Consider the following 15,634-nt stretch of genomic DNA (forward strand, 5'->3'; position numbering starts at 1 on the left):
TAAAACGGCAACTGATTAGAACGAGTCAAGAGAAGTCAGTGCAGGCCACATTTCCACCATTCTGTGCAAGCTGAACGGCTCTATAAACATAAAATTTTGCGGCCGTCGAGGATTCGTGACATGGCCGGAAGAGAATGTGCTGAGTGCAGGCTTCTGCCAACCCAACTGATTGGTCACACTCAAAAACTCTGACTCCAACTGATCAAACCTTCTGACAAGTCTGTGCAATGTTTTTTTTAGTGACAGGTATGATTTAGGTTATTATACAAAACTTGTTTCACAACAACATTTTTACAAAACAGATTCACACTTTAAGGTTTTATTTTATTTATTTTATTTTAAAACCAGTTTTATTTTGTATATTTAGAAATGTGTAATTTTAATAACTGCAAAGGAAAGAAAAAAAAAATAAAATAAAACGAAATCAGCCACACGTGAAGACTAATAATTGATTAGGAGAATGCAGTGCTGTATCTTCTACTGAAACCGTGCGAATGTGCCATAATAAATTGTCTATTAGTAAAAAAATACATTTTAGGGCACATTATACAGCATCCTTATCACAAATTGCAGCAGGGATACTTTGAAGATAAGAATCAAACTAGAGAATTCTGAGGATTTATGCTCAGCATTTATAAAGATAGCAATTTTGTGCATTTCGCTTCAAAATGTTCTTGTGGTGAGTATTGTAGAAATGCGCTTTATTGCTGCAGATGTTACAAAGTTCAAGGCTCAAAAAAGGTATGAGTACAAAGGTATCCTTAAGAAACGTTCAGTTTTCTTTTTTTATACAAAAAGTAAAGCTTAAAAAAGTTAAATTTACAAACAAAAACAGAAAATAAAAAAGGAAAAAAAATAAAACAAAAAGAAAAAACAAAAGTGGTATGCACGCAGTTTATATACAGGCATTGTAACATCTTTGAGAATTTTTTTTTTTTTAAATGCATAGCAGAAACATACAACTTCCTTCACTATTTTCTGAGTTGTTGGAAGTAGATTCAACCCTTCCAGCTGCAACTCAAAAATAATTCACAATTAATCATATTTTCTTCAATCTTTCTTCATTATACATTATCCTAAATAAGCGCAAAAAAGCCATATGAACTTTGTAGTACAGAGAACTTGGAAAGAAAACAAAAAAAAAAAAAGAAAAAAAAAAAAAGACCGTAACATGAGGGTAAGGCATCCCTGCTGGTTAAATGTATATATTATATGGATAATTTACAGATCCACAGAAGCACCAGAACCATCTACTTTGAACACTGGGCCACAATTGGTCTATACACCTTTGCAATATATATATTTTTTTATTTAAAGGGGTATATAGGCCATCAATTATATTCCTTTATGGGATTAACCTTTTCTATCCCAAGTCACTGTTAGTGTCTAACTTTTTAATTAAGTAATAACATTCAGACCTGTGAGCTGTTGAAAAATGCCTTACAACCATGGTTCACAGATCTCATCAGCAATGTTATAAAGAAATAGAGCTCTCTTCCCTAAACAAAGCAGTTCGTTCTGGTGCAAATATTTTCTCGATCATGAAAAGTTATTAAAAAAATAATAGAAGTGCTAGTTTATATGGTTTTACTCGAAAAATAAAACAAGCAGTATCCTTTAGTGGCATCGGGCAATCATTAAAAGTATAATTCTGGAAAATGACTTTATTTTAGTGTTATCAGCATTGGTCCTTTGGAGACAAACTAATGCAAGTGAAAGGCGTTTTGTTATAAGACAAGGAAGGCATGACACTGGCCTACCTTCACATGCCATTTCTGAGGCCGAAACTTTGACCATGGCTTTAAAGTCTACTCCATATAATGTAAGTTCAGGCAAATTCCTAGCACTATTGAGTCCCATTCTTATTTAAATGTCAAATAATACTCAATAGGTGGTGTAAAGATAAATAGGTCCATAGTAGATTTCACATTACTTCTTATCTTTACACTGTAGGCTTAGAAATGATCTATCAATACAGATACACAATTTGCTCCAACAAGATAGTTAGGGTCACCAGGAAGAGATTTGTTCTGCCAATGTTTAGGGTCACCTGTAGATATATTGGGGAGAGACAGAGAGATGTTAATCACTGATCACAATTAAACAGCATTTTAATACACCAATAAAATTGCAAAATAATATAAAATTTAAAAAAAAAAATCACATAGGTAGCTCAGTGATTTGTTTTAACACATGTACGGCTCTTTTTATGTGCAAACTTTGGATGCCTGAGTGTACACAACAAAATTTTACCTTTTGCAAGGTCACATTCTAAGAATTTGTTTCACCAGATTTAATTCTCTTGCCAAATTCTTATCTGGGGCACAGACATATCTGTTTGTTTCCAGAACATGCTAAATTGAATTAAGTGTTAAAGTGTCACTGTCGTAAAAATTTATTTTGCAGAAATCAATAGTCCAGGCGATTTTAAGAAACTTTGTAATTGGGTTTATTAGCCGAAAAATGCATTTTTATCATTAAACAGCAGTTTGAAGCTCTCCCCCCTGTCTTCATTGTTCTCCTATGGAGAGAGCTAAATAAAAGACCAAAACAGGACAACAAAGAGTTAATCTACAAATACCTTACCCTTTATCTCCTCTGACAGTCAGCACTGACCTCTTTGAGCTCTGATTACAGCGTTTACCCAGCTCCATGCCTGTAATCCTCTCTGTTATCTGCTTTTTGCTGTCAGCTAACTCCCTCCTTCCTCCTCCCCCCTCCCCTCTCCCTAGAACAGACTGGGTACTTCTGATGCAACAAGTCACAATTTCCAGATTTTTTGCAGTGGATGGAAAAGAGGAGGGAGGGGGGGACCTGGGAAAAGGCTTTTTAAATGCAGATAACGGCATATTTGGCTAATAAACCCAATTACAAAGTTTCTTAAAATCGCCTGGACTATTGATTAAAGCAAACAAAAAAAAATACGACAGTGACTCTTTAAGAGTCAAGGCAGCTTTCCCAAACTCCAGAATTGCTGACAGCTGTAACATATCCTCATCCATATCCATACCAGATCCTGTTTGGGACACAGCTTCTAGCTATCAATCAAGCAGGGATAGGGATAGGAAGGGGAGCGAGAAGGAATTCCAGGCTGCTATACTTAAAGGAGCTTGAAAAAGCCTCTGACTTTCTTGGAGAACAGCTGGATATATGAAAGGTACCATGGGTCCCCTTGACCTAACAGCTTTTAGATGGAACGATTATTGTTCGAATTTGCACGATAACGATCGGATTCGAACGATAATCGTACGTACACTGCGAACGATCAAGCGACGAGCGATAAATCGTTCATTTTGATCTTTCAACATGTTCTAAAATTGTCGCTCGTCGTTCGCAAAAAATTCGCAGATCGTTCAGTCTAAACAGTCGTTCACAGATTTACCCTGTGTGAGAGATAGGCTTAAGCGATCGCAAAATGATTTTTCCGTACGATGTATCGTTTCGTCTAAACGCTGATCGTTATAAAAAACACATCTTTAATTCAAAATCGTTAATCGTGTGAATAATCGTTCCGTCTAAAAGCACCATAACAGTGTCAGCAACTATTAAGCATTGTCAACAACAGCTGTGCAGCGCTTAGACTTGGCTCAGCCTAATAAACTGCCAGTGAGTTTGTTACTTAAAATGACACTCACCTCCTTTTTGCATTTTGACATCTCTACACAGGTGTAATGGGTAAATTTAGCAGTTTCATACCTTATTTTATATCATACCTCATGCTGCTTGTTCTAGTAAAAACTGATCTTTTATCAACTGCAGATTGCTTCACGGCATTAGCGCAACTTAGCCCCGCCCACAGTGTTACTGTTGACCCCGCCTCTCCATGACATCATAGCACATAAGCCCCGCCCACAGTGTTACTGTTGACCCCGCCTCTCCATGACGTCATAGCACATAAGCCCCGTCCCTCGCTGACCATTGGAACAGGCTGGCCTAAAGGTCTAGGCCCCACCCCTAGGTCGTCCCACCAATGGGTGTCGAGGGGGTGGGGCCTGTGAGCCGATGTCATGGAGGGGCGGGGCCAACTGTGGCGCTGTGGGCGGGGCTATGTGGCGCTAATGCCCACTTAGCACAATCAGCCGTTGATTAAAGATCACTTTTACTTGAACAAGCACCATGACGTATGATATAAAATAAGGTATGAAAACAGCTAAATTTACCCTTTACACTTGTCAGAATGCAAAAAGGGGGTGACAGTGTCACTTAAAAGCAATACTGTATTTAGCGGTCTATGGCCCTGTACTCTGACCCAGGAAGTCTCCCTCACCTTCCAAATCATAGCAGATCCACTTCAGGCTGGGGCTTACATCAGGGGACAGGACTGTGGAGGTAATCTCTCCATAGCTGTAACCCCTCTCTCCCCGGACAGAGAACGCTGCATGTATGTGCCTACATCTGCCCTGCTCATTCCTTCATGCTCCCTGCAGTCTTTGTCAGCCCATGTGTTTCCCATCCTCTCCATTACTATACAGTAACTTATAATATAACATATACTGCTGTTTCTGAATGTTTTGTTTCATTAGTTTTACATGTTATTCAGAATAATAAATCATTATTTTTGGGGAGTGGAACCAATTGTCTGCATTTTTATGATTTCTTATGGGAAAATTTGCTTTGGTTTAAGAGTGGATTTGGATTACAAGCACGGTCCCTGAACGGATTATGCTCTAAACCAAGGCACCACTGTAAAAAAAAATTGTCAGGTCCATGGAGCCTCACACACTGGCTCTAAGATGTGACAGGTGAGAACAGAATTCTGACACCGGTCTTCTATGGTCTATGTGATGCACGTCCTGTAAAAGGTGGCAGCAGCTTCTAGTCATGCTGGCTGCACTCTCCCCCTGGCCATGTAAGGCTTGATTGCCATTTTGGTATCATAAAACAAGTCATTCACAAATAAAAAAAAATAATAATAAAAAAAAAAAAAAAAACATAAAAAGCTACAGTTCTTGGAAAGCTATACATACATTTGGTATTACCACCAACCAACTAAACCATAGTGGGCAACACAATTTTGCCCTTACTATGAACAATGAAAAATGTAAAATGCAAAACAGCAAAGACAAAATTCTGTTTCTTTTACTCCCATTACCTATACAGTGAATTTCATTGGTTATATGCACCCCATTAAAAGTGCTACTTATGTTGCAAAAATAATTTTTAAAAAAGTCATGGTTTCCTAAACGTGGCAACACAAGAGAAAAAAAATTGTGGTACTAAACTAAAAAAAAAAGTACTTTTGGTCCTAAAAGGTTTAAGAAATCCACAAATATTTTTGTTAGATACATGGGGCATCAGGGTTCATCTAATTTTGCATGTAATTTAGGAAACGTAAAAACAAAATATACACAAAAGATTCTATTATAAACCTAACATTGCCCTCTACAGGACAGTCATAAAAAATGCAATGTACTGCGAATCCTACAAACACTAACACAAAGGTTATAGTGAAAATAAAAAGTAATATTCAGCACCAAAATCTGCAAATGTATGGATGGGTTTATTTACAGCCATTTTAGCGGCACTAATATACACAAAATAAACACATCCATAAAATGTGCTATATGGCGCAAGCTCTCATTTCTTCAATAACTAAGAACTCAATATAAGCAAACAGTGGTGAAATATCAGTCTGAGGAGGTTTAAAAAAATCTTGAAAAATGTTAAAAGAACCAGGAAGTGGATTGAAAACAGAGAAAGGCTATGTTCACACAATGTTGAAATGTAGTGCATGGCCGCTATTAAACGGCAAATAATGGGCATTATTTCAAAACAACGGCCTTTGTTTTAAAATAACAGCAATTATTTGGCATTAAATGACCGCCATTCTACTCAATTTCATCAGTGTGTGGGCATAGCCTTTCTCTGTTTTCAATCCACTCCTGGTTTTGGTTGCAAAACACTGACCAAAAATACTGTGTGTGAACATAGCCTAAGTATGTACTGAAGCACTGCGGAATCTGTTGGCACTATACTGATCTGTTGGTAAATAACTATTAAAAAAGACAGGTCTATATTATATTTTTTATACAATGGTGAACGCTGTAAAAGAAAAAAGCTATAAGTCTAAGAATTTTAATTCTCTTTACCATTTCTGGAGGCATAAAATATTAAGGTTAAAATTGGTACGGTCTTAAAAACGTTGCTCACAGGGGCAGCAGATTACCACAAACACCCAGATTGTGCCTTCATAAAAAAAAGCTATATGGTTTTATAAAAACGTAACACAAGACAGAGCAGGTCCCCAAGGAGGGAAGTATGCACCCCATAACATGAGATCAAATGGACAGCCTTACTGTGGTGTACTTTGTGTAAATTTTACGGCCCCATAAGCTGTTCCTAGGTAAACACTTAACAAAATGAGGCTTCATTTATGGCTTCTGCTGAAAATCTTCAAACAAGAGGCTTGGCATCTCTAAGCAGAATGAGCCAACAAGGAATTGCAACAGAGCAAAGTGATTTAATTAGCCCAGACATTACAGAATATTGGCTCATTAAAGAAGCAGCAAGCCTTATATCATGTTGTAGGACTAAATGCTGCACAAAACATTACACACACCTATAAATATTCTGAATTACCATGGGTTTTGATGATGGACCATAAAATCCATTTCAACACTGTACCTTTATTTGCGAAAGAACGCCAATTTTGTGTGGTTTTGTCATCAAAATAAATCTGTTATGCTCTGCAGGCCATAAAACTGGTATCTAAAGACCTACACAGACAGCACCCAATTAGCCCCTCCCAAACCTCAAAAAAATTTATATTCGACACCAGCACAAAAGGGACACTTTCACAGCAAATTGCTAACATTGAACCTATCTGTGAAGTGTGGGACAAAACTAACAGCTCCTGAAACACAGGAGGGAGTATGTCATAGTAGGTGTAAATGCATGTGTTAATTTGTGGTCTTTGGTTCACGAAAAATCAGCTTATAAATGCCAATTTACCCAAATGGCGTCCATTGTAAAGCTAATGAATGTCAGGGTTAGACTAAGCTAACAGAAGTAACCATTTAAGTGTGGTCTATAACTACGGAGCTTGTGCCAGCATTTGCGACTTTTGAACTAAAGTCACTATTGATAAACATGCTGTGAGCTCTAAACTAGATGTATTAGGCACGCTAAAAGTGATACTGTCACACCCCCTACTCCTGGTTCATTTCATCAGCGGTTAGTGTCACCTAGGCGGGGCTTCACAGCAGTTGTGCCCCATCTCCCGGCTGGTTAGAGTGCCCAACTGTCATGAAGCCGCGCCTAGGTGACACTGTCCACCATGAAATAAAGTTATTTTAGGGTGCATTTACACATAACAGATCCGCACCCTAGCACGTATGCTCTGGCCGATGGGGGGTTAACTTACATACTTGCAGCGGGATGTCAATGTATTCTAATATAAAATAACTGCCAATGGATCAGAAGCAGATTCGGCTGTAAATTCACAGGGGATCGGGTACGAGTGGGAAAAAAAGATGCAGAAAAGTGTTATACAGGTATACATGTGCAGCATCTAAGCTTGTGGATGGTGCAGGGAACTGCACAAAGAGGAGAGGGGGGGGGGGGGGGTGACCATATCACTTTACCTGGCTACAAAAGTGGGATGGTGTAACCTCAAATGGCTCAATTGTGCAAAACATTCACAACGTTTTTTTTTTTGTTTTGTTTTTTTTTCACACCAAACCACAGACGTACAGCAACAATAGATTTCCCCCACAAATTTTATACCAATATGCAATATTTCTGTTGCATGTACTTCAGTACTCAGAGGCTCTACTCGGTTACTGTGGTCTACTACTGTTACAACCAGCAAATACAGCTGACCTGGGCAAATGTACGCAGGAACTTACTTGTGGCAAATCTGGGGTGCTAAAACAGTGGTACATATAAGTGTTAATGCTGCAGTTTTTGTACACAGATTTATGCATGAAGAATCCATACAGAATTACAATACATTTTAAAGGACAAGTGCCATAAAAAACTTTTTCTGAGTAATTGAAGCACATTACAAAGTTATATAACTCTGTAATGTGCTTCAATCACCTATCTGCCTCCCTTCCCTGTCTTTGCCCCCCTCCACCCCCCACCAGGAAGTGTCCTATCTCACACAGACCTGATTACTGTCGTCACCGTCACCAGGCAGCTCCTTCTTGTGAGGATGGGTCATCAGCAGGAGGGCTGCTCTAGGTCCTGTTACACCTCCCCCTCCCCACCTTGTCAGGTGACTCTGCTTGCTCAGCTTATCTTCTCTAGTGACATGACTCCTTCACTGAGTCCAGGGCAGCAGGATAGAGGGTATGAGGGGAGGGGGGAGCTGCCTAAGTGCCAGAGTCAGTCGGAGTGAAGATAAGCAAGTGAGATGTGACAAGTGATGGCTTGCAGTTGTTCAGCCAATCGGAGGTGAGCAAGCCTGTCACCTGACAAGGCAGGGGAGGGGGGAGGCTGGTGTAACAGGAGAAGGAGCTGAGAGAAGAGCTTGGTGACGGTGACGACAGTAATCAGGTCTGTGTGAGTCAGGACACTTCCTGGTAGGGGGTGGAGGGGGGAAAAGACAGGGAAGGGAGGCAGATAGGTGATTGAAGAATATTACAGTTATATAACTTTGTAATGTGCTTCAATTACAGGGAAAAAAGTTTTTCATGGCACTTGTCCTTTAAGGCTATGTTCAGACCTCGTATGAGACCGGCCGTCCTATGATCAGAACTCCCCACAGCACACTATAGAGCGAGCGGGATTCTGTAGAAGACAAGGCAACGTATATTTTCATGAAAAGTATGGCCGTTAATGCAGATTTCAACAACGGACGTACTTTTTCAAAAATATATGTTGTGTGAACATAGCCTAAAATCACAACTTGTCAATTGTTCTATATCTGCTGTGGATCCACAGTTAAAGAGAAACCATCAACAGGTTAGAAGCATCTAACCTGTTATGTCCCTATAGAGCATGGAATGCTGACAATGAAGGTAATTTTCTCACCTTGATCCTCTGTTTCCAGGAAATGTATCATTTATTCCATATGCTAATAAGGCATTTTGGTGCACTGGGGGTGGAGCTACCGCTCTCCTGCTGAGGCAGATCAGTGCACTGTGGGTGGTAGTGCTGCCCCCAGTGCACCAAACCGCCTCATTTACATATAAAATAAGTTACAAAGTTTTCCAAAAACTATGCTGAGGATCAAGATAAGAAACTTACCTTCATCCTCAGCGCCCCATGGGCTTTAGGGACATATTAGCAGGTTAGATGATTCTATAACCTGCTCTTAGTTTCCCTTTAAATCCACAATTAAAGATTTGCAATGCATTGACATTTTAACCTCAATTCTAAAAAGCATATTGTTCCCAAATCTGCAGCCAATCCACACCAAAATCTTTCCCTCCACCAACAAATAGCTCATCAACATCTCATTCTAGATAAGAACTTACAAAATAACTGGTAAGGCTGGTTCACACTACGTTTTTGAGATCAGTTTTTTTTAATGTACACAAAAACGTTGTCAACCTCATTTTTGTGTCTGTTAAAAAACGGATCCATTTTGATTTTTTTTTTTTTTTTTTTATAATGGAAAAACGGATCAAAAACTGATACACACACAGGCATCAGTTAAAAAAAAAAAAAATTGCAAAAACGTAGTGTAAACCCAGCCTTACTCTCTCATTTTAGGACAGAGGGAGATAATAACTGCACAAACTAAGCTTCTTCTACTTTACCCTGAGAGCACAATCAGAAACCAGACAGATCTGATTTGAATATTAAAAAGATCCAGAATTCATGTAGCATATTTAAAAAAACAGCCGTACATGTGTGAAAAGCAGAAAGTGAGAAGGAACACGAAATGTAAATGCGTGATTGTAACCAAAGTTTTCCTGGATTGTGTGACTCATGCTGTGTGAGCAATAGTGACCAAACGACCCAGTAGGACAGATGGAAAAAAGCATACCCGACGAGGTGTCGGATGATTTTAGAGCAAAAGACCAACCATCAGGAGTCATAGACGCACAGTGTGGCAAGCGCAGCTCCACCGGCTTCAAGAATTTTAATCCATGGGGCCCACACATAACCAATGGACTGAGTAGTGTTTCTCCTGGAAAAGATAAGAACAATAAGCAAAAATAAATATAAATTGCACCTCATTTAAAAAAAAAAAAAAAAAAAAAAAAACACCCACAACACACACTTTATTCCTAACCTTTTTCTTTATCTAGGGGTGGCAGGATGCTGTTGTCCCTGCAGACTTTGAAGTAGATTTCCTGTTCAATGCCGTCAGGAATAGCTCCTTGGGGTATGATGATGCTGACACCAGTCTCTATGGAACTTAACACTCCACCGTTGCTATTAAAAATACCTCTAGCAGTGGCCACAACTGTGTGTGAATCATCATCATCATCTTCTTCCAAAGCAGAAGGACTGCAAAAGATAAAAGTTTCATAAGGAAAAAAAAAACATGCAGGAATTCAGTGAAATATGGTATGACGCTGGAGGATGGTGTCATATTTACAGTGGATAACAGAAAGGGAATGCAGCCACGCAGTTGTACAGGGAACTATAGCCCCAACTGAGTACTGCAGCCCCTTTGTTCTCATAATTGATGGGGTGCCAGAGATCAGGCTCCCACTACTCATAAACTAATAGTATAGTTAAAGGGAACCTGTCAGGGTGACAGGCTCCCGATCCCCCTCTAGAGCACCTTATATGTACCTGATCCCACCGGATCTCAGTCACCAGACCGAATCAAGAAGCGAGACCCGGCGGGATCAGGTACGTATAAGGTGCTCCAGCAGGGGGTCGGGAGCCTGTCACCCCGGCACCGGGGGTGATAGGTCCTCTATAAGTCATATGCCATCACTTTATGAAATTGCTGATTAATTTATAACTAGACTTCGGGTCCATTTACACAGAAAGATTATCTGACAGATTATCTGCAAACGATTTGAAGGCAAAGCCAGAAATGGATTTGAAAAGAGGAGAAATCTCAGGTTTCCTTTACGACCTGCTCTCTGTTTATAGTCTGTTTCTGGCTTTGGCTTCAAATCTTTGTCAGATAATCTGTCAGATAATCTTCCTGTGTAAATGGACCCTAACACAGCTCAATGACAGGATTCATGTAAACCATTGCAAATCTAAATAACCCAAATCTGGATTACACTTTGCCTATTAAACCAGCTCTATATGTTTCTCAAATTACGAACTAAATAAATAATATATATATATATATATATATATATATATATATATATATATATATATATATATATATATATATACATAATTTTTTAATTAAGAAAAAAAAGAGGAAAAAAAACCTTAACACTAGAAGGAGAATAATATTCTGAAGCTGTGGAGTTATTGGGCAGCCATATACATGCAGGCAACATGACTAACTGAATGTCTTTACAGTAGAGCAGGGAAGATGGGCTTCAGCCTATGTTTTCTATGATGGACCAGCATTTTTTACCCTCTTTTTCTAGTGCTCAGAAATACTATAACATACGTATATTACGGTAAAGATAAAACTTTTTTTTATAAAATTTGTGATTTATTTTTGCGACACATTTGTCTGCCACATTCTACTTTGTTTAAAAGAGGAAAGTTTTGATCTTATTCTATGTTTCATGGTGTATGAATGTAAAAAAAAAAAAAAATTGATTAAAACTATATACCCCAGGTTGATGTGGATATGAGGGTCTTCAACTGGCATCAAATAACTGCAGCTCCGTTCTGACAGGACTGAGATTGTGGGGGATATCAGTAGTTGAAACCCCCTGCAATCATATACTTATTCCCCTACCCTATGAATTGGGGGTGTTTCAATGGTCAGAAAACCCCTTTAAGAACATACAGTCTAACACTGTAAACATCAGAGCCTGTGCCAACACAGGCTACACTAGTGAGAGACATAAGGTGAAAATCAAACAATCTGCTACAGAGAAGGATTCCACAGGTTCTCAAATCTTCAGTAGAAAGTTTTGTCGTCTTAGCAGATTTCTATCTTGCTGTATTAATAGGATTTACATTACATTAATGCTACATTTTAACAGGAAGTAACTATACCTGACTGGGATTGCTTTAGGCACTGCATTGACATTATTTGGTTGATATTTAGATTTACTGTCCACTTGCTTGGAAACACCATCAAGCTCAGGAGACATGGTCGCATTAGTGGATTTCAGAATAGGTTGCGGAGAGTTCTGAGGTTTGGCAGGCAGCTCAGGCTTCACTTGTGCTTCATTTGGCAGGAGATTGTGGTTGAACTTGGGGCTCTCAAATTTGCGCTCAAAAGGTCTTGCAGAGCTTGTGTAAGGTTTGGGTGTAAAGCGGTTATACGATGGGGTAATGGTTTTGGCAGGCTGCTCTGTGCCATTAACTGGGCTCTTGTCAGGAAAGCTTTTCTGAGGAAAGTAGTTGGACTGCACTGTGTCCTCTCTGTTGGTAGGTCTGAAGATCGCAGGCTTGGTCTGGAGTGGTGGTGGTTCTGGCTTGGGTAGCGCAGTATTTGTTACTTCCACCGACACAGAGTTAACTACAACACAAAAAAAGAGAAAATTAAAAGCTGATTTGATGTAATAAAAAAACAACAACCACCAACAACCAAACAAGTCAAACTACTAACATGAAAGGTTTACACATATGCGCTATGTGCTCTCAGCTGACAGAAAAAACAAATACCACCTACCTTCCGAATGTGTATGTTTTGTGTGTGCTGTGTGGTTTACAAGCACTGGTGAAGGTTGGTTATACTGTGAAGTAGAAGTAACCTGTGGGGCTGGATCATATCTTTTCTCACTTATAGGTCTCTCAGGAGGATCCACTTCGGCAGGTTTTCCCCTGTTAAATTTTGAGCAAAAATCAATGAGCCTCAGAAAATAAATGATAAACACACATAGGCGTCTTTCTTCCAATACACATTGCACATAGAGAGCGTTCTCCTGCCCTACTTACATACTTCAGAACTGAACATGTAGACATCAAGAGGGAATCTATAAAAAGTGGTATGAAAGATTTCAGTGAGTGCAAGGTGTCTGGGATCAACATCAAGGTATGCACCCTTCAATAGGGTGCAAACCTTAAGTGGACCTAATAACATGGTTTATAACCTATTCCAAGGTAAAATACACATTCTGTCTGCCTATATCTTCAGTTCATAAGTTCAGGATTTGTTCCAAACACAAATCCAGTAATTGATGTATGGCAGGTTCTGGACAGTATACATTCATTCAGATACACTGGCAGCAACCTCTACGCCATAGACTTCAGAACACAGAATTGAGATGTTAATGCAACAGCACAAACTTGACAACATTAAGGCGGATGACTTGTATGCTATCCATTCCAAATGAGTGATACATCTAATCTGCAAGCCTTTTTACTGCAACAACAAAATGCAGCAAGAGAGCAAGCAGGAAACCAGTCATTACAGAGACTAAAAGCAACTATAGTCTCGTATGAACAGAACCATTCTGGCCTTCTTTTGTTCTTTATACATATCATAAGAGGTGCGCTTTCTGCATACTGGACATACAAACAAATGCCAACTAGATCTTAAAAAGCATCTCAGGTAAGGATACCCAACTTTATGTGCACTACTTGTCATAAACCAACTGGTTAAACAGCCTTCATAGAATTACGTCTCTCCCGTACTTTAATTTCTGCAGGAAATTTTATTACACCTTCCCCCTCCAAAATAAAAATCCATCAATATGTTTTTTGGGGTGCACATAATGCTGTGGTAAGTCTAAGAGAAATGACACCATAAACACAGCCTTAGGTTAATGCCAATCTTACCACTTGATGTTCCTTTTCAAGTAGTCATAGCTAGTGTAAGAGCCAAGAAATCTATGCGGTGGCAAAGCAGACATGACAGAAGAATGAAAGAAAAGGGTCATTCTAACTTTAGGCAAATAATCTCCAGCAAGATTTTTTTGTTGTTGTTGTTGAGAAATACTTACAGAAAATCTATCTCCTATTCTAAAACAGGTCATTCTATTAAACAATGAGCAGCAAACAGATAGCAGGTATTGCAAAAAAAAAAAAAAACACCAAGCAACTGTTAGAAACAATGATTGAGAGATCACAGAAGATTAACAGCAGTATTATTTATACAGCGCGCTAAATAAGAGATTAAGCCTCACTCATCACAATTACCCAAAAAAAAAAAATTATACCACCCACGGCTCATCTTCCATTTTTCAACCTGATTTGAAAAATGGAAGAAGTGCTGAGACTAGCTGCTTTGGGCAAAAAGGAAAGTTTTTAAGGGGTTATGAGAAATGAGGCTCAATGTGTTAATACATTGAAGACAAGAGAAAAGCACTGCACACAGAAGCCAACTACACATCCGCTTCACAACACTGTAAAAAAAGCCAGGATACTTTGTTGTCACGACGCCTTTCTGATATTACATTTTAAGGTTTGGGGCTTCATGGCAGTTTTGGCTGCAATAGGGGTCACTGGATTGAAAACCAGTGACAGTGAATGAAGTTGGAGTGCATTCTCTCATGGCCATAACTGCTGTGTAGTCTTCGCTAACTTATTCAGGTTTTATCATTGTGAATGGTTTAGTCAGAACTGATTGGTATCATGTAGTATTTATTGAAACTAATGACATTCTAAGTTTAAACTTTTATATTGTTGTAGATTCTAAATTGAAAAAGCTCAACCTAGAAAGAGAAATAACTTCTTATATTCTTAATATAACCATTTTACAGAATCCATCTATCATTTAAAAAGGGACAGTCCGGAAGTGTTTCGTAAGAAAAAACAAAAAAATAAAATAAAACTTACCCTTCAAATTCACAAAGTGGTCTCCCACCATCAGTATCCTATGGTCCAATGTACTGACAAAATATCCTACAAGAGCAAAGTGGGCCATGTGGCTCTTCGTCACTCTGGTGAAAACCTAACTTTGGCCTAGTCATAACACTGGACGGAAACATACCAAAAGCAGGGGACAATGCAAAACAGGACTGTTAACACTGACCTCATGAATTCAGTTTTCTTCATTTTGGGGGAAAGAAAAGCATTGCAAGCAGCGCTAGTCTTACACTCAATGTCTCAGGGCCTTAAGCCATTGTCAGCAACTATTCCACTTAAAGAACTATTGGAAATTTCTTCCAAGTAAACATGTCAACACTTTTAATGCTGCCTGAACCATTGGAATGGTCCCCAGCAGCCTAACCCTGCCTAACCAGCATTGCTTCATAGATCTCTCCTTATACTCAAACAAGCAAGGATGGTGAAGCAAGCTTTAGGGAAGGTGACCGTCCCCTTTAATAGGTTACTTCCAAGTTTTCAGTGCTTGAATGTTCAAGCCTAAAGAACACTTCAGCAGTACAGATTTTTATTACAGCGCGTTCTGTCTGAACGCTGCCTAGAAAAATTACGTAAGTCAATCTCAGTGGTATGGGCTGACTATATAACGTCTAGGACTTCAGCTCACTTCTGAAAGAAGGGCCACACATGCAAAATTTTACCATGTGTTCTTATTCCCTTCTCCTTAGTGAAATGGTGGAGGTGAGATATACAGTTATGGGCAGAACAAACACTCAGGTGTTTATCACAGGGAAACTGGATCTAAATGGCCATCTATATATAAACAAACACCACCCACCACTGAATACAGGGAGATCAACACTAATGT

At 39.0% G+C, this 15,634-nt stretch overlaps 1 protein-coding gene across 11 annotated transcripts in view; it reads right to left on the minus strand.

Moving 5' to 3' along the window:
* Window positions 1-310: 310 nt before the first annotated feature.
* The window catches only part of TJP1 (tight junction protein 1), a 172,243-nt gene continuing 156,919 nt past the window's right edge, over window positions 311-15,634 (minus strand). For 5 of the 11 annotated variants that reach the window (XM_069981992.1, XM_069981952.1, XM_069981975.1 and 2 more), the window contains 6 exons: window positions 13,780-13,830; window positions 12,671-12,822; window positions 12,049-12,517; window positions 10,187-10,404; window positions 9,938-10,081; window positions 311-2,050 (listed from right to left, as the gene is read on the minus strand). In XM_069981992.1, coding sequence (XP_069838093.1) covers window positions 1,956-2,050; window positions 9,938-10,081; window positions 10,187-10,404; window positions 12,049-12,517; window positions 12,671-12,822; window positions 13,780-13,830 — 1,129 coding nt within the window. In that variant the 3' untranslated portion in view covers window positions 311-1,955. The remainder of the gene's footprint in view (window positions 2,051-9,937; window positions 10,082-10,186; window positions 10,405-12,048; window positions 12,518-12,670; window positions 12,823-13,779; window positions 13,831-15,634) is intronic. The other 6 variants (XM_069982011.1, XM_069981955.1, XM_069982002.1 and 3 more) reach the window with 4 other exon arrangements.

The sequence above is a fragment of the Dendropsophus ebraccatus genome, chromosome 1 (genome assembly GCF_027789765.1).
Source record: "Dendropsophus ebraccatus isolate aDenEbr1 chromosome 1, aDenEbr1.pat, whole genome shotgun sequence".
Lineage (NCBI taxonomy): Eukaryota > Metazoa > Chordata > Amphibia > Anura > Hylidae > Dendropsophus > Dendropsophus ebraccatus.